Source organism: Episyrphus balteatus, chromosome 3, assembly GCF_945859705.1.
Source record: "Episyrphus balteatus chromosome 3, idEpiBalt1.1, whole genome shotgun sequence".
NCBI lineage: Eukaryota > Metazoa > Arthropoda > Insecta > Diptera > Syrphidae > Episyrphus > Episyrphus balteatus.
In genome coordinates this window covers 88292441-88318901 of record NC_079136.1, presented here as the reverse complement: position 1 = coordinate 88318901, position 26461 = coordinate 88292441, and the positions used below count along the sequence as shown (strand labels likewise).

The 26461-nt window shown below is 31.9% G+C and overlaps 6 protein-coding genes across 12 annotated transcripts in view; 3 read left to right on the top strand and 3 right to left on the bottom strand.

The window, feature by feature from the left end:
• Positions 1 to 1501: 1501 nt before the first annotated feature.
• On the top strand, positions 1502 to 5404 carry LOC129914875 (transcription termination factor 5, mitochondrial). The gene is made up of 4 exons (XM_055994296.1): positions 1502 to 1720; positions 1784 to 2756; positions 4693 to 4917; positions 4976 to 5404. The coding sequence occupies exons 1-4, from the start codon at positions 1582 to 1584 to the stop codon at positions 5268 to 5270; spliced, it is 1632 nt and encodes a 543-aa protein (XP_055850271.1). The 5' UTR covers positions 1502 to 1581; the 3' UTR covers positions 5271 to 5404.
• On the bottom strand, positions 5272 to 9099 carry LOC129914876 (putative tRNA (cytidine(32)/guanosine(34)-2'-O)-methyltransferase 1). Its single transcript, XM_055994298.1, has 3 exons — positions 8834 to 9099; positions 8118 to 8764; positions 5272 to 5568 (listed from the first exon to the last, which is right to left on the bottom strand). Exons 1-3 carry the CDS (start codon positions 8952 to 8954, stop codon positions 5401 to 5403), a joined length of 936 nt encoding a protein of 311 aa, XP_055850273.1. The 5' UTR covers positions 8955 to 9099; the 3' UTR covers positions 5272 to 5400.
• A 3709-nt stretch (positions 9100 to 12808) lies between these two features.
• On the top strand, positions 12809 to 14088 carry LOC129914136 (ribosome production factor 2 homolog). Its single transcript, XM_055993209.1, has 3 exons — positions 12809 to 12945; positions 13012 to 13227; positions 13294 to 14088. The coding sequence occupies exons 1-3, from the start codon at positions 12926 to 12928 to the stop codon at positions 13994 to 13996; spliced, it is 939 nt and encodes a 312-aa protein (XP_055849184.1). The 5' UTR covers positions 12809 to 12925; the 3' UTR covers positions 13997 to 14088.
• A 2494-nt stretch (positions 14089 to 16582) lies between these two features.
• On the bottom strand, positions 16583 to 17585 carry LOC129914365 (uncharacterized). Its single transcript, XM_055993571.1, has one exon. The coding sequence runs from the start codon at positions 17480 to 17482 to the stop codon at positions 16817 to 16819; it is 666 nt and encodes a 221-aa protein (XP_055849546.1). The 5' UTR covers positions 17483 to 17585; the 3' UTR covers positions 16583 to 16816.
• Positions 17586 to 18519: 934 nt separating this feature from the next.
• LOC129913104 (ralA-binding protein 1) lies at positions 18520 to 24641 on the top strand. The gene is made up of 5 exons (XM_055991598.1): positions 18520 to 18723; positions 18797 to 18932; positions 19000 to 19533; positions 19590 to 19898; positions 23645 to 24641. The coding sequence occupies exons 1-5, from the start codon at positions 18633 to 18635 to the stop codon at positions 24486 to 24488; spliced, it is 1914 nt and encodes a 637-aa protein (XP_055847573.1). The 5' UTR covers positions 18520 to 18632; the 3' UTR covers positions 24489 to 24641.
• A 1345-nt stretch (positions 24642 to 25986) lies between these two features.
• The window catches only part of LOC129913103 (HEAT repeat-containing protein 5B), a 28197-nt gene continuing 27722 nt past the window's right edge, over positions 25987 to 26461 (bottom strand). For all 7 annotated transcript variants that reach the window (XM_055991596.1, XM_055991597.1, XM_055991595.1 and 4 more), the window contains one exon: positions 25987 to 26401. In XM_055991596.1, coding sequence (XP_055847571.1) covers positions 26067 to 26401 — 335 coding nt within the window. In that variant the 3' untranslated portion in view covers positions 25987 to 26066. The remainder of the gene's footprint in view (positions 26402 to 26461) is intronic.

The window sequence follows — 26461 nt, the reverse complement described above, 5'->3', positions numbered from 1 at the left end:
TATTTTGACTTTGACAGAATACTCGATGATATTTTTTCGTTAGCATTTTCAACTTTGGAGACTTGAAAATTTTTCGTTTCGCTATCGCAGCGTACTAGACTTTTAAATTTGCGAGACTTTCGTATCACAAAAACTTTAGAATTTTTGACCTTATCTGAAACAATTTACAACTATCATGTTTGATATTGCGAAACGAGGACAACGAAAAAATGCTTGCGAAATCTCGACGGAAAGTATTCACAAATTGCAAAACATAAAAAATAAAAAAAAAGCAAACAAGCATCTCAGGGCCAGTTGTACAAATATTTAATCCGTGGATCAGTAACTTGTTCAAGGTCCAAATATGTAAAATGAACCGAGGTTGACCCGCAGATAATCCGCCGAAATCAGTAGGGGTATTCACTATTCGATGCAAATGGTCTTGTATCGTTGTAAAAGTGCAAAAGTGTAACATTTTCTTAAAATAAAACAACCAAATATACAGACTAAAATTTTTTTACACTTTTACACTTTTGCTATACCCCAACCCTATTGCAAAAATAAAATACAATGGTGCAAAATTTGTCTATTGTAGTTGTAGTAGTAGAAAACAAAATTTTGCATTTTTACAAGTTTTTGTTACACCGGATCGTGAATACCCCTAGGGCCAGTTGTACAAATATTTAATCCGTGGTTCAGCAACTTTTATCTTCTAAATACTGTTGTAAAATTGATTTTTAGCACTGGTTCTAGGTCCATATAGGTTGAAGTAGCTAAATCCATCCTTGAACCAAAGTTGATCCACTGCTAATCCACCGAAATCGGCGAGTTAAATTCCTGATCCGAGGCTGAACCACGTTTGTACAACTGGCCCCTAGTGAATTAAATTCCTGAACCAAGGCTGATTCATGTTTGTACAATATGGCACTCAGAAAGGCATGCAATGACAAAATGAAAAACAAACTCAACAAAATATCATTTTTCCGCGCACAATTAAGGCTTGGCCACACCGGAGGGTACGCGGTAGCGGTACGGGTAGCGGCAACGATATTTGTATTAAAAAAATTCCACACCCGAACGTTGATGTGTCAGTTTGGAATTTTTTCCATACAAATACCCGTACCGTTACCTGTACCTCTACCGCGTACCCTCCGGTGTGGCCAAGCCTTTAATGTCCCCGGCAATTTTTTGTGTGCGAAAAAGAAGTGGAGACTTTTCAAATTCGCTGCGTCGAACAGCGGACTGCAGAACTAAATTTTTTGTTTACGATTTCGTTGTGTCATTTTTATACGGAAAATTTCGTTTCGCTTCAGCTGCGTTTTTTGAATGAAGATCAAATAGAAATGGTAAAAGCCTAGTACGCACCTGAAGCGAAAAGAAATGTTCCATACAAAAATTACACCACGAAATCAAAAACAAAAAATTTCCTTTTAACTAATGGAACACAAAATTCTTTTAATCAGACAAACCTTTTATTCAGCTGTTTTTCTATGTTTTTTTATTTTGTTCGAATTCGAAGTTCCGAAAAAACAACTGTAGAAACTGTCAAAATTTTACAACTTTCAAAAAAATTATTTTGCATAAGAAAAAATAAAAATAAACATGCTGTGGAACCGCAGGTTCTTCCTTGTGAATAAACAGCAAATAAATGTCCTTGCACGTTTTCTTAGTGCTTCAAAAACCGACGAAATTCATGTCGTTGAACATCCCATAACACCGGGTTATCTCTCAAGAGTCTTAGGTAAATATTTCTTTCATCAGCCAATTTGTATATACATTTTAAGCTAACAACAAATTTTGTAAGGTTCAACATCAAAATATTGGAGCGAAGCACTAACAAAGCATAAAGAACTTCAAACAGTTAAACGAGAACACCTTGTCAGCTCAGCTGAAACACTGAAATCCCTCAACTATACCATCCGGGAAATTCTCGACAAACCAATGCTTCTTTATCAAAATACATTAACAATACAAAATCGTCATAATGTACTCAAAGAATGCGGCTGTGAGACAATTTCTCTTAATCTACTGTTTAAGTTTGTCACCGTAATGAATAGAGACATCTCCACACTTAAGAGTCAACGTTTTCTTCCTTTTGATATCGATATTCAAGAAAGACTTCGTACTCGATTCACTGACATCGATGTTTACGTACCATCAAAATATGGTGAAGAAATCAAATTAAAAAAGTTACGCGAGAATATCTTGAACTTTTATCTAAAGCAGCGGTTAGATATGTCGGAGAAAGATCTTGAAAAACTCTGGAGAGTTTATTCTCGTGTTCGTCACAGAAGCTTTAATTCGATTCAGCAAATGGTTAAGATTCTACTTGATGATTTAAATTTCCCCAAAGAACGTATCGCCAAAAATGCTTTTCTCCTTTATGGCGATCCAGAGAATGTTTACAAAATGTTAGAACAAATTCCATCAATTGATGGTCAGGATTTTCGTACAATTTTATTCAAGACACCAAAGATTCTTATGTCTTCTGCGGAAGGTTTAGTCAAAAGTTTGAATCATATAAAATCATTTGGAATAAAAGAAAATGCAGTTGTGAAATGCCTTGAAATACTGACGCTGAGTCCGGATACAGTTTTGGATAGACTTAATGATTTGCAAGATATTGAGGAATTTCAAGTTTTGAAAACTAATCCGCGGATATTAAGATTAGTTCATTATCAGAACAAAGCTCGTCTCAGGCTTGATTATTTGAATCAACTCAAGGTTCGATGTGCCTCATTGCACGTGCTATCATGCAGTTCGGATGCATTTGTTAAGTAAGTTTGAAAATGTTTAATACTCACAGGAACATTTGTACATTTACCATTATTCTAATATTTGATTTACATGTAACATCCTATTTAGTTGTTAAATCACTTCAAATTGTTTAAACTGGTTTGAACTACTTTTTCAATATAGCAAAAGTAGTTTAAAGTACTTTTAAGTACTAAGCAGTAGATAAATGTTCCTAAAAGAACGCAGCTATTGTCTTCGGAACAGGTAGTTTTTTGCATAATGTTTAATTCAAAGGTGGATCTTGGCATTGGTCAACAAATCTCTTTAGCCAGTGTGCTTCCTTTTTTACTGCTTTTTTACTCAGGTGAACACAAGTTAATATTTCTATGTTGATATGGGTTAAATTTGGTGCATCGGTTTCCATGCACTATTAGGTTTGTTTGTTGTAACCTGCTCCAGGACACTCTGAGTGATGTCAATGAAATGCCAAAAAAATCAGAGTTTCTTGGTTTTCCATCTTAAGCCTAGTACGCAGCTGAAGCGAAACGAAATTTTCCATACTAAAATAGCACAATGAAATCTTGAACGAAATTAAATTTACATATATTTTTTTTTTTTTTTTTAAAACTTATTTTCTGTTGTTTTTTCCTTTAAGTTTTTTATTTTTATTTTTATTATTTTAACTTTGACATAAACTCGATGGTATTTTTTTCATTTACATGTTCCCTGTTTTTATAACCTGTTGACTTTGGTGAGTTAAAAAATTTTGTTTAGCTTCAGCTGCGTACTAGGCTTTAAGCCTTAACTACATTGGCCACTTTTTGCAAAAGTACAAAATTGAAAATTTGTCACTAGCGCAATTTGTTTGTAAAAACAATATACAAACTGTTTTTTTGACTAAAATATGAGCTTTCTGCATCATTTTTGTAAGTTTTTCATTTCGGAAATCATCACAAAATCAGTTTGAAAATTTTCAATTTTGTACTTTTAGGTCAATGTAGTTAAGGGTTTAAATCGAACACCTCAGAGCTTAATTTTCGTCAGCTGATTTTTGTTTTGACACTTCTTTTATTTATTTAGTTTCTTATTTTATAAGAAACATCAACAAAAAATTGATAACAAATCTTATTCTTTTGATACAAATATTTTATCCATAAACCACAAATCCCTTTTCACACTCCAAAATGAGAACAGGACCATTCAGAGAGCGAACAACGAACACAGAGCAAATAACTCTAGTTGAAAAAAAGAGCTACAAAAAAACGTTTTAAGGCGAGCTTGAAACGATCCAGAGTGCATTAGAGTTCACAACGACCAAACCTTATGTTCAAACAGATAAACTGTATACAAAATCTAAAGAAAATAAAATCTCAATTATTAAAAAAAAATAATATGACTGTAATGAAAAGTCGTTTCAAAAAGCCTAGTTTATACCAATCAATTTATTTTATTCATTTTTTTTTTTTGTTTACCTGTCGATTTTGAAGCCAAGTATGTAGATTGTGTTTGATTTTAAGTCCGATACCAAATTTTTTTGCCAATCTGAAATTTATTCAAGAATTTCAACCGATTTGTGCCCAGCTCCAGCTAGAAAATCACATTTTCGTTTCAAACTGTATATTTTTTTTAATTTAAAAAATTTCTTCGCGAGACTTATTTGCTCTGTAATATTTAGTGTGAAAATTCGATTAAAAACCGAAATTGAACTTTTTGATAGCAAACACACGGTAGTGGCTTCCATGTCTGATGTCCACATTGTAGATAGACCCCTACTTGGAACATGCTCGATAATCATCTCCGAAATATGAGCAGTTCTGAGACTATAAGTCTAGCTTTTTGGACCCAAGATATATTGAAGTTTCTTCTTCTTTCTTTCCGTATCTATTTGTTGTTCATTCATCCTCGATTCCTAGAATCGCACATCCGCATCCCACTTTGATTAGAGTCTTTTATTTTTGTATTTCTTTTTGAATTTAGATTTGCTCGCGAAGGATCAGATCGTACAAAGGGAAGAGATGTGGTGGTTTTTCTTTCAAACAAATTGAAGGAAAGTGAATCTAGTATTCGAACAATTTTAACTCGTCATCCTAATTGGTGCCACATACCAGTTGTACAAGTTAATCAATGTTACGATTATCTGTTAACAAAAGAATTTACCAATGAAGACATCTTTTCTAATTTATATCTTCTTTTGTATCCAATGTGAGTTTTTTTGTGTTTAAATTTTTATGTTTATAAATATATAAATCTTTTCCTTTAGCAAGAGAATAGAAGAAAAACTAACGCTGCTTTACACAACTGAAATTCTTCAAGATTTAAAAATAGAAGATAAAATTACAGATATCGACAAATCAAAGATACTTGCTCTCGTTTTGTATTTAATTGAAAGTGAATTTCATTTTACGGGCGACGGCATCTGGACTGAACAACATAGTTTACAAGTAGAGAATTTCCATAATCTATTGCCCGACTTTCCCGAGAGCAATAAAGTTCATCGTTATGGTGTGAAAGAAAAAGGGACCAATAAAACGACTACTGCATCAGCATTTGTGTAAATAGTTGGAAATATTAATTTTTAGTTACAGAATTGAAGATAGAAATTGTGCATACACATAAATAGTGAGCACACTTTCCTGTACACATATATTTTGACATCATCAATAAAATAGAAAAAAAGCCTTATTTTTAATTTGCAGTTTTACTTTGCGTTTCTGATTGTGATTGCTGGTGATCAACTGTGATGGCCGAATGTTTTATGGAACAAGATTTAAGTTTGTCTAGAATTTCCTTATAAGCTGGTGATATAGGTTTTTGAATTACTTCACGATACGTGTATGTTGAATCAGGATCAAGCTATTAAAATAAAAAGTGATTAATACGATGAATAATGGGCGTGTTTTTTTTTTTGGCAAAGCTATCCGCAGTAAGATTTCCCAAATATCAAAACTAAACAAAAGTTTATATGCGCGCACTAAGAAGAAGGAAAACATAAAATAATATACTTCGTCAAAATTATATCTACAGCTTAATTAAGCTTCTTTTCTTATCGGCAGCTGCGCAGGGTTCGTAAAATATCGTTCGCGAATTGAAAAATATCGATACTTTTTACATTTTTCCGATCTTCTCTTCCGACAAAAAAAATTATCATACAGGTACTTTTTCTCAGTATCTGAAAATTTCAGTTTTCTCTCGGAAGGAATTAAATTACTTTTTTTGTCTCTTTTTATTTCGTTCTCGATAAAGATCGGAAAAAATTATTCTTTGGATGTGTTTCAATGTGTTTGGTTAAATGGTTGGTTGGTAGATTTATTTCAATTGTTTTTTTTTTAATGGAATGATAATTCTAGTCGGAAAAATATGTTTTTATGAACAAGAAACAATAATACGTTTATTTGCTCTAAGTGTAAAAAAAACATAAAGGACTATTTACTGGAAATATAAAAAGACATTTTATAAAAATGCATGGTCTCAGATTTGATGATGCAGATTCAGGTAGGAAATCGTCCGAATGCAGGATTCCTGTTTTCCGTAAAAATAAAACTATGATATGGAGGGCTCAGAGCTGAAGTGAACCAAGTCACAAAAAGTAAATTCGTAGATATAAAGAGTTAAAATAAATACGTTTCCATTGAATCTTATGGTGAATATTTTTTTCGAACAAATAATAATGACAATTTAAATCAAAACACTTTCGGGTCAAACAGATTTTGGCACTAGATTTTTCTTATACGACTTAGTCCGTTTCAGCTCTGAAACCTAAATAATATATCTACTAAATGATTTTTTTTAAACAACAATGGGGTTCAGAAAATAGATACTACCACCAGTTTTGTAGATGTACCTTCATTAGAAATTTATTCATTCCAAGTTGAAAAATCAAATTGTTTCATATAAGTAAAGACGGTTCTATAGCCCATTCGGAACGCACGGTACAAATATGTACCATTAAAAAGTTAAAAAAAAACTCTAAAACCTCTAAATACTAAAATGATTTAATACTTCTCAAAATTTTCTTAGCCAATTAAAAAAAAAAAACAATTCTGTAATTGTATCACCTGAATTGCGTCCCGAAAGAAATAAAAAATGTTTTTATAATATTTAAAAACATTTGTATTTTTAATACAAATCACATACGAGTATAGGTATGTACATTAGGGTGTCCGTTATTTCCCAAAGTGATGTTTTCGGGGGTGACACCCCCCAGATCGAAAGTTTAGGGCCTAAATACGGGGAATTTAGCAAAAACAAATTTTTTGGAGGTCATTAACCCGTGCCTCCAAGGTCATACTTTCCCCATACAAATTTGTATGGGAAATTTTTAACTCATACATAAAATTTTTTTTCTCTCGAGTTAAACCATCTATTTTTAAAATGTTTGTTGATTCTGGTTGGAAAATAGCTCCTTTAAATGATTACATTCAAAATTTCCCGTTAAAAATTTTTTTTATATTTTATTTCGGTTTTTGAAATTATTAGCTGTTTTCGTAGTTTTTGCTTTCACCTATCACATTTTTAAATGCAGTTGTATTGGTTTTTAATTCTTTTCAAATATTGCATTCCAAAATTTGTGTATAAATCAAAAATTTTAATTTTTTAAATTTTTTTTTTGAAATTTTTGCCGTTTTTATTCGTTTAAATTTATTTTTTTCGAACTACAAAAGATATGTTTACAATTTTTTTATTGAATTTTGTTTAAAAATTATTCACCTAAAAAATGCAAACAAGAAAGGGTAAAGTATTTAATAATATTTATTTAAAATAAAAACGGCAAAAATTTCAAAAAAAATTTAAAAAAAAATTAAAATTTTGGATTTAAACACAAATTTTTGAATGCAATATTTGAAAAGAATTAAAAACCAATACAACTGCATTTAAAATTATGTGATAGGTGAAAGCAAAAACTACGAAAACACTTAATAATTTCAAAAACCGAAATAAAATATAAAAAAAAAATTTTTGTTTTTGCTAAATTCCCCGTATTTAGGCCCTAAACTTTCGATCTGGGGGGTGTCTCCCCCGAAAACATCACTTTGGGAAATAACGGACACCCTAATGTACATAGTGCCTGAAAATGGAAATTATCTTTTTATTTTATTCTACGATCGATTCGTGAATGGATCTTTTATGGATCTTCTACGATAAATTCGAGAACGAATTTAACTTTTTTATTCAAGAAAAAATTAATTCGTTCGCGAACTCAAATTTTATTTTCAATGATCCGAACAATAAAATACGCAAATCGAATTGAAATGTAAATTCTCGGTTGAATTTTTTCGATTGCGAACGAATTAAATTGTATCGTTCTCTGAACCCTGCAGCTGCGTGTTGTTTTGAATGCATGTAAATGCAAACTGCGGATACGAGTAGCCAAAAAAAACACAAGCATTTAAATTTATACTCACATTTAAACTATACGACATATCTGAATCGAAACCCCTCAGATCACCACAAACAACAAACGGAATAATTTGTTTATTGACTTCCGATTCAGTGGCACTAGCAATTAATTTAACATCATCCACCATTGGATTGATCATCTGTGGAATATATCCATCGGGACATTTATAGTTTTGACACACAACAAAAGCTTCAATGCTCGAATTTCTTGAGCTATGTGGCTTGGCAATCGATACAGTTTCGAAAAAGATTCTCAATTGAGAATAGAGCAGACTTGTATCTTTGCCACGGAAGATTTTTGCAACAAAATTGCCACCTGGCATTAGAACATGTGTTGTAATGCTGAGAGCGGCAAGCAATAGTTGCGATTGTATATATTCGTCAATGTCATGTAGGCCAGTCACATCGGGGGCACCATCACAAATGACCAATTGAGCTTTTTTCTCACCGAAATGCTCAATTATTGAATTTGCTGTGCTTAGTTTTGTTATATCACCTTGGATTTGTATAACACCAGGCAATGGAGCCATTGCCTGGAGGTCTACAGCTATGATTTTGACATCTTCATTTTTGCGATCTTCATAGAGTCGTTTTGATAGAACTTGACTCCAACTTCCAGGAGCTGCACAGAGATCAACTGCTCTGGTTACACCTGTAGAATTATTTGAAAACAGACAAAGTTTATAAAGAGGTTTTGGGGAAACTTGGAACTAGTAGGTACCTTTTAGGATATGAAACTTTTCGTCGATGTGTAACAATTTGAAAGCACTTCGTGCTCGCCAACCTTCTTCTTTGGCCAAACGATAATAGATATCACGCTTGTCTTTAGATGTTTTACCCATTACTTTAAGAAGTGAGTTGTTTTTTTTATAATAACAAGTTAAATTTTAAGAAATATTTTATGATAAAGTGAGGAAGGTGGAAATGTTTAAAAATTTCACATGGAATTTTCCGTGTTGACAAATGTCACTTTTCCTTGGAAGCAAAATAAAAGAACTGTTTGCTTTGCATTTATTTTTATTTATTAGGTTTGTTCCCAAACAGAAATTCTATCAGAGATTGACGACAAAAAAAAGTAGGCGACACCGATTTTGCATGGAAAATATTTCACACCTGTGGTCTGTTCTTTTATTAAACAAAGTTAACTTTGGTTGTGTCAAAAAAATCGTTGTTGTTGTTTTTGTTACATTTTGTTAGAAAATTTCATCTTCTATTTAGGAACGACTAATGTTATAGCTAAAACAGATGTGCGGCACATCTGCACGCATCGCTGCAGTCAAAATACATGTGTATCACTTTTTAAATTATTGATGCCGACTTCTGTCAAAAAAAAATTGATAACCTTGATGTTTTTTATAATTTTTTTTTGTAAGAAAATGATAAAAATGGATTATAAGCGGGTTAAATGGAAGAAATAATTGAACTTATAAAACAAAACAAGATGGTTATGTTTTTTTGTATGAATTCAATTAGTTATTCCATTTTAAGAAAATCAAAACGAACGTTATTTGAATTTTTGAATGATAGATTGTGCCAACTGACAATATCAGTAATGCCAAATAGCAAGTACTTTGTATTTTTGTTGAAACATGGCATTGAATTTAGAAATAGAGACATGATTCAGCTCTGCGCTGCATGCAGATTTTTCTCCCATAAGATCCCGTGTTATTTTATTTTGCTGCAGGGAAAAAACTGCACGTCTGTTTTGACCATTACATTTTGTTGATCTGTCAAAACAAATTTTTTGAGATCAATTTTATGAATAAATAAACAAGAAATAGTTAATTTGACACTGAAATAATTCTTTCAAATTGAATTCTTAGCAAATTGAAAGAAAAATATGCATTAAAGGCTTGGCCACACCGGAGGGTATGCGGTAGCGGTACGGGTAGAGGTAACGGTACTTGTATGAAAAAAATCCCAAACTGACATATCAACGTTCAGATGTGGAATTTTTTTCATACAAATATCGTTACCGCTACCCGTACCGCTACCGCATACCCTCCGGTGTGGCCAAGCCTTAAGGCTTGGCCACACTGGAGGGTATGCGGTAGCGGTACGGGTAGCGGTGAGGGTACTTGTATGAAAAAAATTCCAACCTGACACATCAACGTTCAGGTGTGGAATTTTTTTAGTACAAATATCGTTACCGCTATACCGCATACCCTCCGGTGTGGCCAAGCTTTTAAATAATTTCAAATATGAAAACAAACAAAAAATTCTCTTCTCACATCATCCCCTCTCTTTTCCATTTAGTTGTGTTTGACAGATTAACATTGAAACTCAAGTCCAGAAGCTGAGTTGGTAAAAGTTACAAAATGTAACTGTTTAACACTTCAACATGGGATTTAGGAACGATGTTGTGACGTCACGATGTTACATTTCGTAACTTTTTTCTCAATTAGGAACGATGAAAGTTAACTATTCAATTAAAAAGTTAATAACTTTTTATTATTAAAAAGTTAAAGTGACCTCAACTCCATATGCGTTTCGCCCAGGTATGACAGTGGGCTCATCAGTTAGATGCTGTCATACCCTTATACTACGTTTCCACCTATCCTAAATCCGAGATTTAGCTAAGTAGATTTAGCACAAATCTCGAGTTTTATTCTAAATCTCGGATTGAAAGTAGGTGAAAATCTTAGATTTAGGCTAGCTGAACTCAAATCTGAGATTTAGCGAAGATTCACCTAAATCCACTTTTTCGAGATTTAGAGCTAAATCTACTTCTAAATCCTGAGATTTACCATACAAATTTAAATCTCCAAAAAAGTAGATTTAAAATAAATCTCCTCATAATCTACTTGGCTGAATGATTCCATGCTCTTATAATGAAGGGAACATGCCTAATTTTGTGAACGCACTCATTTTCAAATGTCATTTTTTTTGTTTTTTGACAATCGAAACTGAATTAAAATTTATAAAACACAGCCGGACGGAAAGATTGTTAATAAATATTGGTAAATAGTAATAAAAATTTAAATTATAAAATTGAAATAATAACTTAAAAATTGCAGATGCTGAACGAGAAACAAAACAGAAAGTCGTAGCGGCAAAATGAAGAAGAACTTTTGGTGGAAATTATGGACGATAAAATTAGCCAGCTTCGTGGGCAGAAAAAAAATTTACAACTGCATTGCAATGAAAAGTTTTAAAAAGTATTGTGAAATATTTTAATTTTGATGAATTTGTGATTTGTAAAATGTCATACACCAACGTCAAAATAAATCTTGGAAATGTCAAAATAAATCTGATTTTGCCAGTGAAAACACTTCGAGATTTATTCTAAATCTACTTCGCTAAATCTCGGATTTAGGGTAGGTGGAAACATAGTAAAAATAAATCTCGAGATTTATTCTAAAATCTACTTAGCTAAATCTCGGATTTAGGGTAGGTGGAAACGTAGTATTACTAAGACGCAAAATTTTGGTCCATGAATACAGACACTTATAAAAATCACAACCTGAATAGACTGTGAATTTTAATATTTTAATATTTAAAAGTTATTAACTTTTTAATTGAATTATATTCAATCACTCCGCTTAAAAATAAAAATAATTTTCATTATTTTTTTCACTTTGTTTAAAGTTAACTATTGTTAACAATAGTTAACAGCGGCGAATAAAAGAACGCACCACTGAATTTTCGTTTTGGAATTTTGTTCATACAAAAACTATGTAGGCAATATTTTTTGTCGTCCGTAAAGAGTTCAACAGAATGCGTCGATCGTCACACAGCTGTCAAAAATTCGAAATTTTTTAATGGAAGTCGCTCATCGGCAACATGCATCATGCAGTCGCTCAGCGATTCGCTCAAAAGATCAATTTCGTCAGGTGACGAGTTTGACGTTTATATTTTTTTTCGTGAACTGTTTTTTTTTTTTACTGTATTTGTATTCTTCTCAATTAAATTTCAGAAAAATACAAAAAAAAAACCAAAGTGAATGTTGAATTTTTCATCGAAAGAAAAAACGATTTTTATTAGCATTTTTTATATGGAATTAAATAGCTTGTCGCGCGACCGCATTCTGTTCACTCATTAGCCCTGTTCCATTGGGAGGAGGCAAAGTACTACTAGTAGTTTACTAGCGATTTTCAATGGAACGCATTTTCAACGAATTCAATACATCTACTCGGGAAGAAGAGCATGAGTAGATGATAGTACCAGATTAACCAAAACATCAACTAGAAGTAGTAAACTACCACCTCCAATGGAAAATGGCTTTTATTCGGCAATTTTGGAAAGCGAATTTTTGGAATTCATTCGCAACGTCGAATATTCAAATAGGTGTGGAATATATTTACCATTTTTTCGTCGTCGTCATTAGTTTGGGAGGGCTTATATAAGGTTCTCCGAAACCAAGGAGTTTTTGCAACTGCAACAGAAAGTATCACGTTTACCTGTCAAATTTTAAGTCATCTTTCATTTACCAATTTGGATTTAGATTTCTTAATCTAGGAAGGAAGTGAAAAGGGAAATAAGATGTAAAATCTCAGATTTCAATTTGCTGCTTCAATTTCAAAAAAAGTGGCGATCAAGATTCAAACACCTGTGTCATGATTTTCCACACTAGTTAAAATCAAATCGCTAGCGTTTTAGTCTTGTCGCTGTTCAATGCAATTTATGACAAACAGATCTTATTCAAAAATTCCACGAAAGTACTAGAACAAAATATTTACATGTTTTCTTAAAACAAACATACCTTATTATTTTGACAATCGCTGAGGACGCACGTGTGGTTATTAAAAAAATTTTAAAGAAATTTGTCGGCGTAAATAATTAAAATTATTGCAATAAATTAATATAAAAAATCATGTCTTTAATGAGAATAAGGTAAATTAAAGAAAATATTACTCACATTTTTAAAAATACTTAAAATCGAGCTTTGTTTTTTTCAAGGAAACCAAAAACCCGCAAGGGTAAAAAAATTCTTTTGGCAAGAGAGCCCCAGGTAATTGAGGGTGGCCGCAACATGCTATTTGTTGATGGACGTAAGTGTACAGGTGATGTTAAATTAGCCATGAAGGATTTACATCAACTTAAAAAGCCATTGGTTAAAGTTCTGAACCGCAACAATGACATTACTCCTTTTGAAGATCCATCTTCTCTGGAATTGTAAGTTTATTAAATTAAATTAATGTTTGTATGAAAACAGGATGTACAATTATTATTACCTTTTAGTTTAACAATGAAAAACGATTGTGCACTTTTCGTATTCGGTTCTACTTCAAAAAAACGTCCCAACAACTTGGTACTAGGGCGAATCTTTGAAAACGAAGTCCTTGACATGATCGAATTGGGTATAAAACAATACATGTCCATGTCAGAGTTTAAAAATGATAAAATCGGTACTTGTGTGAAACCATGTTTGGTATTCAATGGACCCAAATGGAATCAAACCGAAGAATTGAGAAGATTAAGAAGTTTGTTAACTGATACTTACCACAAAGAAAAAGTAGAAGCTATTCGCTTGCAGGGCATTGAACATGTAATGAGTTTCACATGCACCGAAGATCTGACAATACTTTTGAGATCGTATAAGATTTTACTTAAAAAATCTGGACAAAAAACTCCACGTATTGAACTGACGGAAATTGGGCCATCGGCAGATTTTTCAATTCGTCGCACTCGAATTGCATCTGAAGATTTATATAAACAGGCAAGGAAACAACCGAGAACACTTAAGGTTACAAAGAAGAAGAATATTGCCAGAGATGGTTTGGGTAATACTCGTGGGCGTGTGCATCTTGGTCGTCAAAATGTTACAAAGATTCAGACAAGAAGAGTAAAGGGTCTTAAGAAAACTGCCGAAGAAAAGAAGGCTGATCGACTAAAGAAGAAAGTTGCAGCAAAGGCGAAGGCAGCAAAATCCGCTGAAGAATAATAGAAATAGGATTTTTATGTGTTAAGGTGACTAATGAAATGATAAATATATGTAGAATAAAAATTTTATACAATTTATGAGTATAAAAATAAGGTACCTATTTTTTTGTAGTATTTCCTTAATGGCGTTTTCGATTGGCAGTCCGGAAGCGTCCGGAATCATTCTGAAAAAATTTTATTCACACAAAACTGTCAGTCGAACTGCCAATCGAAAACGCCATAAGAGTTGAAACTTTATAATTATGAGATTGTTCTATTTCCATTTTAAAACTTCAAATGACCTCAACTCTAATGCGACAGTAGACTGGGGCTCATCAGTTAGATGCTGTCATACCCTTACTAATGGGGTTTTCGTTTGGTACAAAAATCAATTTATTTTTTGATTAAGATCTGCCAAAAAACTGATTTTTTCAATTTTTGCCTTCGTTTGGCCAAAAAAAATTGATTTATTTTTTGATCTTAGATCAGTTTTCCAGATCTGGATTTTCCCGCAGATTTACCCCTCTTTTACTAACACCAATATGCATCATTATTGACAGCCATAAGTTTGAAAAGTTTTTGTTTGATAATAATTTGTTTCGGTTTCAAGAAAGGATTAAAATAGTTTTGAATTCAAATGAAAGAAATTTTGAGTGAATTAATTTATTCGTCCAGGTCCAGCTCATCTTTGGATTAAAAAAAATCAACGGTCGAACCAACATTTGACAACTGTGATCGCTGCTCTGGTTCACAGACACAAATACACACCAATACTATAGCAAATAAAAATCAATCTGAAAACGTATTCGTTTCGTAACGAAAAAAATCAATTTATAGATCAAAGTATAAATTTACCAAACGAAAACCTCATAAGACGCAAAATTTTGGTCCATGAATACAGACTCTTATAAAATTTACATCCTGAATAGACTGTATTTTAATAATTTAGGGGAACATGGTAACATTCAATTGCAATGGAAGACTTATACAGCTCGATGGGAGCAGCCAATGAGGATAATCGATACCGAGTAAATTAAATGCATTTGTTAAAAAGTATATTCAGCCCTATCGTGAGTTCCACGTAAACATGGTTCCACCCGGAAAAATTGAATTTATTTCACTATTCCCTTATTGTGAGTTACGGGCGAAAAGTTGTTCACGTCCGGATAATCTTCCAGTATTTTGCAATTTTTGTAGGTAATATTAGATGCAGTCGACAGCTCTTCTCTCATTTAAATTTTGGTGCAGAACAAGATACCAGCTTAGCGGAAAATGTTAATTCCCTTCAAGTGAAACTCACGATATCTTTTAAGATTCCGGGCGAATACAAAATTCTCCGGGTGGGAAACATTAGATCGACCTAACCTTTAAAGTTTAAGTTATTTAAATCGCAGACGGACAAAATACCGAAATTTTGATCCAGAGCCCCGAAAATCCAGAACACCCAGAATCCCGGAAATTCAGAATCCCGAAAATCCAGAATCCCGAAAAATTATATTGAATGAAAAGTTTCGGGATTCTGGGTTTTCGGGATTTTAGATTTTCGGGATTTTGGTTTTTCGGTTTTCGGGATTATGACCCCAACCCTATTTAAATTGCTAAAACTAACGTCCATATTATTGAAAAATTTCAATACTATTTATACACCATGAATATTACAATCGAAGGATTTCTTCTTCCTGTTATGATCTCGATGGGGAGGGGATCATAATTCATAAGTCTCCAACGTATCTTCTTCACACTAGCAAGCTTCCCGGTTGTGTATTGTTAAAATTCTGAGATCAACTTTGTTTGTGTTCTATTGTTTTTGTTGTTTGTGCTCTATTTTTGAGAGATAATATTTTTAAAATATAGGCTTCCTCGGATTTAAGATCTTCGAAAGATTTGACATCTAAAATTCGAAATTTTTTAGAAAATTTTATTTCAGGAATGTTACACGTAAGTCGAAAAAAATGCAATTTTAAGTACTCACTGATCTACAGTTTTAATATAAAAAGTTAAAGCTTAGCAATTTTGAAATTAAAAAGAAATAAACTTAAAAATTTCAGCTCCAAAAAAGGAAACAAAATACAAAAATTGAATCGTTAGAGCTATACTTTAAAATAATTTATAAATACACAATTAAAAATAAAGTTGGTATGCCATAGTAAAAAAAGAAAAATGATTCCAGAGCACCTCTGTTAAGTCTTAAAAAAACGCTAAATAACTACTAGTTTGAATGCATATATCCATTATCCATCCATCCGTTAAGGCTCTACGCAGGGAGATATATGGACTTGCGGGGCTAGGCTATCCACTTTCTACTTTCAAGTCGATTGATCTTGACCTGATATTAGTTGGATTTTACAAGGATTTGTAAGTTTGAAGATTATTGTTTGACTGATTTGTCTGGTCAAAAACCATACTGGTCCATATAAGTGTCTTTATATTTGTTTAAGATTACGGAGCCAGTCGCTGAATTTCCTCTGATTATTAGAGGGATATGTACATGAGACTTATTTTTTATTTTGATCTTCTTTTAGTCAGTTTTTTTAGGCGGATACTCTTTCCTTGTTTTGCGTTACAGCAATAAGTTACAGTTATAACAAGACAAAAACAAAACAATCCATTACGCTACTAAATAATTTTTATTATTAATCTATAATATATAATTGTACCTATATTTATATATATTTAAACAACGCTTAAAACTATGGGCATTATTAGCCAGTTTACATTCCTGGGATTACAAAGAATTTATTCGGAATATAACAGAAAAACTGTATCCAAAGTTATGAGAAACTTTTCCTATTCAACTTCAGAAATTGGAACTGACTAAATTATATATTTTAAAATTTCAATTTTAATGAATTGCCTCAACAAGATTTCTGATGCGTCGACTTTTCGATTCCAGCATCGCCTGTTCAAGCACATCAATAATATGCAAAAGATTATTAATATCCGTTTGAACAATGATATCTTTTCGATTCTTCGCCTCATTCTCGTGAACTATTTTGTTGTCTTCAAAATTTATCAATTCACGATTCTCGCTTTTCGGTTCAGTGTGTAAATTTAATTTCATTGTTACCATTACTGTTGTTTGATTTAATAAACTCCTCGATGATATTTTCACTTCAAGTCTCCATTCTAAATTTATCAGACGATATGATTTGATGTTGGCCCATTTAATAGAACTTTCGACAAACGGACGTTTGCTTGTTACAAATTGCATTAAAATTGCTACGTGGTCAGAAGAAAATCCATCTTTTCTTAGATTTTCAAAATCTTCATCGGTAACATTTGCTTTAGTTGCATCGATAAGGAGGCATATTAGGGCTTCGATTGATGCACGTACTTGTTCCGGGGAAGTTGAGTGTTTTTTGGCCAGCAAGTCGTACTTGGTGCTGTTTGGTCCGTTTGTTAGATATTCGAAGGCAGATTTGCATAGTTCTACAACATCTTCCGGGGACTTTTCACGAACGAGTTTTAGGTGTTCACGTTGTTCGTTTTTTAAATAAAACGCAGACATATTTATCTTTTAAATTAGATTTTAACAAGATAAACAAAATTCTTTATTAATTAATTGCACATATTCTGAAAATGTTGACATTTGCTTTTGCAGTGATTATGTGGACTGTTCGATTTTATTTGATGACATCGGACTTGTTTGTCAGATTTCAATGTAAGGCGTGTTCCTTTACAGGAAGAGTTTATCCCGTTTAAAATGGAATGTTCTTTAAGAATATGGGGGGTTCACACTGACCAACTTACCGGATAGACCGATTGTCATTTGGCCTGATGGCGGAATTATATTTTTCGTTCCCACTCATCAGACAATTTTCATCAAAACCCATTTTTCAGCTTATTTTTAATGTATCTTTTGTCTTTTCTGCTCTCAAATTAAAGAGAATGGATTATCACTGTCTGCCGGACAGACATGTCGTTCAATTGAAGTGTTTTTCTGTTCAACTGTTGACCACCACTACGGGGCTACTAGTATAGCCTCCAATCATCAATTTGGGATTTTAGGAAATACGTGTGGCACCGTCTGTCGTCAGAATCTAAATTAAATGAAAAGTGGTGATCTTAGCGCTACCTACTGCTCAGAATTGTAAAATCGTTTTTTGTATACATTTTGTATGTAAAAACTGCATCACTGGTGATCATGCCATTAGTGAATCGATTTGTAAAATTTAGCAATTTTACACCTTTTTGCTGCACTGGATCGTGAAAACCCCTATTATGTTCTGTGCGAGAAGATATTAGGATGTGTAGTTGGTAGTTATAGATTTCTACTCAATGCCTAGTCTACCACCTCCAACCGTGGCCAACCGTATGTTTTTCATGTCAAAATCAAGCACATAAAAAAAAATTATAGAAAAACAAAGAAAAATTAATGTCATAAAATTTAGCGCGATCTGCGAACAAGTCTAGTTTTAGTTTGGGATATTAGCCGTGTCCAATAATAGTATTACGATTTTATTAGATACAGTACTAAAGTTTCCACAACGGCAGCTCTGTTACTGCATTTTTTTTTTTTGTTTTGCTTGTCAAAAATGACAAATGACAACTAAAAAAATCAAAATTTTTGTATTTTGCAGTAAGCAGCAGATAAAAACATAAATGTTGGCTTTAATTTAAACATTTGAGAATATTTTTTAATAAAATTCAACAACGAAATGGAATTTGATAGTCCAGACGTAGAAAAAGATTTCCCTGGTCTTTATGCATCTGAAACAGTTGGTGGTAAAAAGAAGGAAGAAAGTGATTGTAAGTGAATCTTATTTAGCCTGCTGGTGGCTTATTAATGAAAATAAAAATAATGATAATTTACTTTCATTAGTCAGTGAAGGTGACCATGACAAAATAAGCAAAAAGGATCTCCTAATTGGTCGTCGCAAAGACAAGAAAGACAAAAAAGATCGAGGCTATGCTGCCCTCGAAGGAGAAAGTTCCCCTGAAGATGATTTAGATGCAAAGTGAGTATACATTATTTTTTATTCTCTTACATATTTTGTGTATACACATTTGTTAATTCTTGAGAAGTCCATCAAAGTCTTCAAAGAAATCAAAGGCTTTTAAGTTTTCATCTTCAAAAAGCAAGGAAAAGCGTGAAAAGTCCCGTGACAAGGAAAAAGTTGAAAAGGATTTAAAAGACAAGGACGAAAAAGAAAAGGATAAAGACTCCAAAGACATCAAGGACAAGAAACGTGAGAAAGACAAAAAGGATAAAGATAAAAAAGAAAAAACTAAAGAAAAAGATAAGAAAGACAAAAAGTCTAAGGCGGCAGCCAGTGAAGAAGTTCTTGAACTGGGAGATGTTCAGCCAGTTTTTAGTGTGTCTGTTAGTTTGGCAACTGAACGAAGTCGATGTCATGATGGAATTGATTTGCCACTTGTGGTACGCGATTGTATTGACTATCTGCAGGAGCATGGTTTGCGAAGTGAGCAAATTTATAAAGTCGAACCAGTCAAGACAAGACTTCAACATTACAAACGACTCTATAATAATCGAGAATCTCAAGGGACAGAGGATATGGATGTTCCTACAGCTTGTGGACTTTTGAAATTGTTTTTGAAGTAAGTTCTTAAATTGTTAATATTAAAACATTTTATAATGTATTTTCTAATTTAAGAGAACTACCCGAACCTATTTTGACTACAGACTTGATAGCACGATTTGAAGAAGTTTCTTCTCATCCTCAAGTTACACAGCAAGAGAAGGAGTTGAAAACTCTTTTGCATCAACTTCCTAATTGCAACAAGAATTTGTTGTCATGGATTCTTTTGCATTTCGATTCAGTTATACAAAATGAGAAGCAAAACAAAATGAATGCTCAAAGTCTGGCTATGCTGTTGAGTCCTCCATTGCAAATGTCACATCGTTTATTGGTAACTTTGCTCTGTCACTGCCCAAGTTTGTTTGCTGAAGTTGAATTGAAGAAGTAAGTAAGACTTTAATTTCTTTATGTATTTAATGTACAAAATAAAAAAACTACATTGACCGGATTCAAATTAATTAGACTGTTATGTCTACTAGATCATTAGGATTCAAAGACGGTCTTTTCATTTTTTTGTTTTTTGTATTTTTTTTCACCAATTAATATTGTAGGACCTAAGGTTAAGGTTTTGAAATGCAAATATCACGGCATTAGTAAAACATTAGTAAGATAGAACAGAATGTGATAAGAATATAAAATAATCTAAAAATGATGAATGATGCAGTCCTTTTCATCATAATATTAACACAACTTTTCATATATTCATTAATCGTTTGCCCCCAATAGATGTGCGTGAACTAATAAAGTTTGGCTGTGTTTATCTTATGGCGTTTTTAATTGGCAATCTGGAAGCAAAAAAAAGCAATCTGAATGCGTTCAATTGGGCAAAACTGACAGTTCTGATTCTGAAAAAAAGAGAATTTCTCTTCTGGTTTTAAAAACAGAATCAGAAGCAGAATCACTCACACATTCATAGATTTAAATGTCAGCAGTACAAAATGTTTGAAGCACAAATACAAATGAAATTTGGCGCGAATACACATATATGTGAAACATGTTAAACTCAAACAATACATTCACATTAAACTTCAGATTCTTCGGAATAAAAAAAAAACTGTTCAATTGGGATTCCGAATCGAAGAACAATTCCGGATTGCCAATTAAAAACGCCATTAGTTTAAGATGTTAGGAAAAGGAACGTTTAAGATTATTTCAAAAACGACCATAATATTCCCATTGGTTTTCTCATAAAGTATTTTTACTTGCGATACATGTAATTTCTATAGGGCAAGTTTAGGATTCGGAAAAAAAAAATCGAACTCGAGATAACAATCAGACTACGGTACCTACCATAGAACTCTTTTTTTGATTTATGAATTTCTCGTAAACGACACAACCCGATTTCAATACAAATTTTTATACAAAAACGATAAGATAATCATTATAAAAACATTTCACAAAATTTTCAAAAAACACATTTTTAGATTTTTAAAAAATAGTTCAAATTTTTTTTTTGAAAAATCAATTTTATCAAAACTTCGTTTTTATATGTTGAATAATATTTTCTTTAAACTGGCCAACTTTAGTTTTGAAAAATGTTATAAAATTTTTATATATTTACCTATGTATAAAGACGGCTCTAACGATATTACCTAAGAGAAAGTACGTGCCATCCAGTGTTTCATTTTATTTAAGAAAAAATTAATATATATTTTTATTCATCAGAACAGGTTATACATCTTTGTTATATCTTTAACGTTTTTGTGGTTTTAGGGGAAAAATCCCATTGAAACCAATAACTAGAGTTGCCTGAGTGCAATTTAATTTATACATTAACATTTTGAAAAATATGGGTGGATTTAAATAGCTTAGTTTTGGATAAAACACGTTAATGAATTAAATAATGTATTAAGGACCCAACGTACATAATGCTATTGGTTAAAAAAATTAACGAAGTTTTAATGTGGTTTCACTTTAAATACAAATATTCATAGGAAAAAACATGATTGATGTTAAAACACTGCAAATTTTCAGACGCAGTGGCACTTCCGAGAAAGAAGCGACAAGAAAAATAGATGAAATGAATTGATTTTGGTAATTTAAAGATAGTTAAAAAAGTGGCCAACAGTTCCAATTCCCTAAAATGGCTCAATTTTTAAAATACACAATCACTTAGCCAAAAAGAGAAATGTATACAATTTTTGAAATTTTATTTCACTATTAAACTTGAAATTCAACGTCGAGAATGGGTACATTTATATGGAGATTTCACAGCTGAAACCGATCAAGTCAAAAAAAGAAAAAAATCCAAATCTAGTGCCAAAATCTGAGCAAGGTTTGACTCTACTAACGTCTTTTATTAGTTTGATCCAAAAATGTTTCGATTAAAATTGTCATTTGTTCGAAAAAAAATTACTCACCATAACATTCAATGGAAACGTATTTACTTTAACTCGTTATATCACCGAATTCACTGTTTGTTACTTGGTTCACTTCAGCTCTTAGCCCTCCATATGTAAATAAATATTTTTAAGAAACTTGTTATTTTAATTCTCTAAAATCTGTGAACCACTATACTGCATTTACCCGTAGGCCAAAAGGTGAAATGTGAAGGTTAAAATTACTTATTATTTTATTTGAAAATTGTATCTCTAATACCGGGACAAATGAATCTTAGGGCAATTCCATTATCGCGGGTGCAACATTTATACGCATTCGAAGCTTATTTACAAACAAATATAAAGCTATTTTAATTAAACTATAACTTGAAAGGGTACATTTAAAGCTGTTTATTTTTGATTTAGCTATAAAATTTTAATTAGATAAGTAAATCGTCGCTAGGAAGGGTTCAAAGTGCTATCGCGGGTGCAACAAAATCGGCCCTACCTGTTTAGACCTAAGTACAAAAACATAAAAGTCTGTTAATTTCAAACACTTTTGATTTCTAACTTACATAAATATCGAATGACGTTAAATCAATAATCTTAAAACATAAAAAATAAATAAGAAAACTAATACAATGAAAAAAATACAAAGAGGAATTTAAATTCGAAGCTATCGCGGGTGCAACACGTTTACAAACCAACCGAAAGTAAGTTACCTTAAGGAATACACCAACAAAATACCTTACATGTGTCACTACATGTCTAACAAGTTATTTTAACCACAAGCTGTCGGAAATGGAAATTTTGAGCCTGTATCACCTGCCATGATATTAGCAGTTTTTAACGACTCTTTTGCATTTAAGCCTTACCAAGCGCAAAGAAACAAATTTTTCTGTTAAATTTGGGCTGATTTTTGCTTGTTTTTATTAAATACAGTTATTTTACTTGTTATTATTACAAAAAAAAAATAAAATATTGAAAAGAAGTTCAAATTTAGGAAGTACTTCAATATACGTTATATAAATAGACCTGATTCTTGTTGAAATTTTTTGAAATGGCTTGTCCGATGTGTGATCGCCGATTCAATTTAAAGAAAAAAATCTTTGCAATCCACCCAGGAAGGGAATAATTAAAACTGCTAAATTCTTTAAATGTCCGACAACCACACCCCCAAATGTAAAGTTTGTTCTTTTGTACAAACTATCATTCAACAAAGTTTCAAGTTTCTACGATAATGACTTTTCCTACTTGAACTTTTATGAGATCACTTCCAGTTTTCCCTTTTTACTTGCTCTATACGGTTTAAATAAAAACCAACATTACGATGATGGAGAAGTTAAAAAAATTCGTCCTTCCATTTTTGTTTGTAGCTAGTTTATTTTCCATTAGAGAACCTTTCATTAAGTTTCACCTCCAAAATTACATATCTTAAGCATATAGATAGATGGTATTTACCTTTGTAATAATTGTTGCATTCTTCTCTTTTAAAATAGCTACAATTAATAGATAAGACTCATTGTTTTTAGATTTTTAAGACACGAAACCAAAGTATTATGTGTTATCTAAGTTTCATCATTTGTTTAAATAATTATTTCTATAACGTTGATGATCTCTAAAAAAAATTATCTACCTTTTTCTTTATCAGATAAAAAAAGAAAAACACAAATATTGTTAGATATCTTCCCACATAAAGTTATTTAATTATGTCAGGTCGTTTTGGAAAGTTAACTAAATTTCTTATGAAGTAATAAAAAATTAAATTATGTACCTTTTATTTAAAATTGATTGCTTTATTTTTCTTTTAAGATATGTCCCACCTATTACTTCGACAAGTCCAAAACTACCAGAAACTCCAAGTGACATCCAAACCGAGCTTTCCAAACAGGAAAGTCTTCTTGCACAAATACATTCTGAAATGAATGCAGGTTTTGTGTCTAAAAAACGAGAAGAACAACTTTGGGAGGTACAACGCATTATCACACAACTCAAAAGAAAACTACGTGTCTTTGAAAAAAGACAAGAAAAAAGCACAGAAGATCAAGTAGCTGACACAACAGAAACATGCACATCCATTACTTCAGTAAATGCACAAAATCGAGAACAAATTTCTTGCACGAAAGCAACCTCCGATGATGAGTCGATGAAAACATTAACCATTCCCTCAACAGAATCTGGTACGAATACAGATACAAAAAATACACCACAAGATACAACAGACTATCCGTCTATAATTCCTGAAGAGCAGCCTCCCATTAAAGAAGCTACTGCCGCCGATGAAGGCATGTACCTTCATGAGAATGGTCTTCTTATGTTGCCAAAAACTCATCCAGACTATCATACCTTGATTCGTTTACAGTTGGAAAACCAAGAGCTGATAAATTGGAAGAACCAATTGCAAACAAGAATTAGTGCCGAAAGGGCAGAAATTTTAAGATTAAAAAAATTCCTCGTTGCATCTAATTCAGATCAACCTAAAAAGCAGGTGACTTGCGTCAATGACGAAGTTGGTGATTACGATAAGATAATTGACAATTATATGAAAGAAAATAATTTGCTCGAACAAAAGAAGAATATTTTGTCTAAACAGATTTTTGAAGAAAACAAAGAATTGATTGCATTGCAAGTTGAATATGCAATGCAAAAATTTTAATAATATCATAGAATTTGTTTATTACTGTTACTAATAGTCAAATGGAATATAATTCCTTTAATTAACTATTTATAAAGCCCTCTTTCACTTATATATTATAAATGTATTAATTTTTGTGTATAAGAATGATGGCTTAGCTTTACAAAAAAATATGCGTTTAAATAAAAAATATTTATAAATTAAAAATGATATATTTACTTTGTAGTCCAATCAGCAGATTAATTTGCGCTTCAGGAGGTGAAGTATTTTCATTTTTTTAATTGTTGTGTCTAGATATGTATTTTAAAGAAATTCCACGCTAAAACAAATACATACATAAGAAAATAATCACTCCTATTATACTCGATTGTACTAAAACGACACAAAAAAACTCGCTCTGGAAGCCAGAATTGAACTTTTAATGAAAAAATTCTCGTCTCATAAAAAGAACTGACGCTGTCGTACCTGGACGAAACGCATTTCAATTGAGGTCATTTGAACTTTTAAAATTGAGCTTAAAGGGTACTCTCATTGGATCGAAGGAAAGTTTACTCGGTATTTAACTTTTTTCTGGAACACTAATGAGAGTAGATATTTTCCTGAAGCTGTGTGAGTTATATTTCTTTATGTACATATAAAACCTTGTGAAAAGCAAACAACAGAAAACTTGAAAACAAATATCACGAAGTAGTGTGTGCAAATAAGAATCCAGAGTGCTAATCATACTCCGGAGAATAGAATTTTTTGCCCTTTGAAGGAACATGAAATCTCAAAAAGTGTAAAAATAAGAACTAAAAGGATTTTCTAATAATGCCCTTAGTAACAGTGGTAAGAAAAAATGAGTATAATCTAAAAAAAAGCTCTCATGAGAAAATTTATTTCCTATTGAAAAATTAGCCTCATTTTTTTGTTTGAGTTTGTGTAGTTTTTTTTTTAGTTTTAACAATGAAAACAAAATAAGTTTGCAGAAGCAGCCATGTACTAATGTTTGAACATTTCCTTGATTTTCGTTTTTGAACTTGGCCCACAGCCCCTTGTTTTATAAAGAACTCTATACTTTGCCCACAGCTCTAGCACTCGTTCCCAAAACTCGTTTAAATAAAATAAGAATGTCCATCCATGTGATTTGAAAATAATCAAAAAAAAAAAAAAAAATTGATTAGATTTGTTTAATTAATATTTTTATTTAAATGCTCTATAACATAATAATATTTTATTTTTAAATAATATTTTCATGCTTCTTTTCAATTTATATGGTGTAGAGATATAGATTTTGTATGTTATTTAGATATTTATATGTATTCAAATTTTAAATTGCTTATAAATTAATTATTACAGTTATGTATACATAGATTTCTGTGTAGATATATAATAAAATTTTAGTTGAAAACACGATTTTCCTACTTTAAATTAAATTAAAAAAAAAAAGAAACAAAAAAGAAAAGAAATAGAAATTATAGTTAATCACAAAAGAGATTTGACCTGTCCTATCGAAGTACGTATGTATGTGTATTTTCTAAAAAAAAAGGTAGGCCTTTCAACATTATAAGCTTCGACGACATCCTAATTACAATCAATAATTAATTCAACTTTTCCACTTTAGGAAAAATTGCTAAAATCTGTCTTAAGCTTGATGGTAGGTTTCTGGACATTAGATCCTGGTTTGTTACCATTCTGAACATCATTGTTATTTCGATTGGTAATTGACGCTGATTGTTGATTGTTGATAACTGCTACCTCAAGTTTTTGGCGCAACTCAAGAGACTGACTCATTAGGGATTTAAATTCCTGTGGATATTTTGGTCCGATCTTCATCAGCCATTGAAGCGATTGCTCATGTAATTGACGTTGGGACTTGGGAAGAGTTCGAAGTTTTGATGGTTCTGCCAGATAATTGATGAGAACAGGTACTAAGAGAGTCAACATCTGTATGCCTAAAGATAATTTTATAACTTTAATAAATAAATTTTATATTCAAGGAGCAAGGGAAGGTG

Excerpts from the sequence above, each read along its gene's own strand:
- LOC129914875 (XM_055994296.1), top strand. The coding sequence starts at position 1,582 with ATGCTGTGGAACCGCAGGTTCTTCCTTGTGAATAAACAGCAAATAAAT. Across the intron at positions 1,721-1,783 it reads TTATCTCTCAAGAGTCTTAG|GTTCAACATCAAAATATTGG; the intron begins GTAAATATTTCT and ends AAATTTTGTAAG. Across the intron at positions 2,757-4,692 it reads AGTTCGGATGCATTTGTTAA|ATTTGCTCGCGAAGGATCAG; the intron begins GTAAGTTTGAAA and ends TTTTGAATTTAG.
- LOC129914876 (XM_055994298.1), bottom strand. The coding sequence starts at position 8,954 with ATGGGTAAAACATCTAAAGACAAGCGTGATATCTATTATCGTTTGGCC. Across the intron at positions 8,765-8,833 it reads AAAGTTTCATATCCTAAAAG|GTGTAACCAGAGCAGTTGAT; the intron begins GTACCTACTAGT and ends ATAATTCTACAG. Across the intron at positions 5,569-8,117 it reads ATATGTCGTATAGTTTAAAT|CTTGATCCTGATTCAACATA; the intron begins GTGAGTATAAAT and ends TTATTTTAATAG.
- LOC129914136 (XM_055993209.1), top strand. The coding sequence starts at position 12,926 with ATGTCTTTAATGAGAATAAG. Across the intron at positions 12,946-13,011 it reads ATGTCTTTAATGAGAATAAG|GAAACCAAAAACCCGCAAGG; the intron begins GTAAATTAAAGA and ends GTTTTTTTCAAG. Across the intron at positions 13,228-13,293 it reads GATCCATCTTCTCTGGAATT|TTTAACAATGAAAAACGATT; the intron begins GTAAGTTTATTA and ends ATTACCTTTTAG.
- LOC129914365 (XM_055993571.1), bottom strand. The coding sequence starts at position 17,482 with ATGTCTGCGTTTTATTTAAAAAACGAACAACGTGAACACCTAAAACTC.
- LOC129913104 (XM_055991598.1), top strand. The coding sequence starts at position 18,633 with ATGGAATTTGATAGTCCAGACGTAGAAAAAGATTTCCCTGGTCTTTAT. Across the intron at positions 18,933-18,999 it reads GAAGATGATTTAGATGCAAA|TCCATCAAAGTCTTCAAAGA; the intron begins GTGAGTATACAT and ends ATTCTTGAGAAG. Across the intron at positions 19,899-23,644 it reads GCTGAAGTTGAATTGAAGAA|ATATGTCCCACCTATTACTT; the intron begins GTAAGTAAGACT and ends TTTTCTTTTAAG.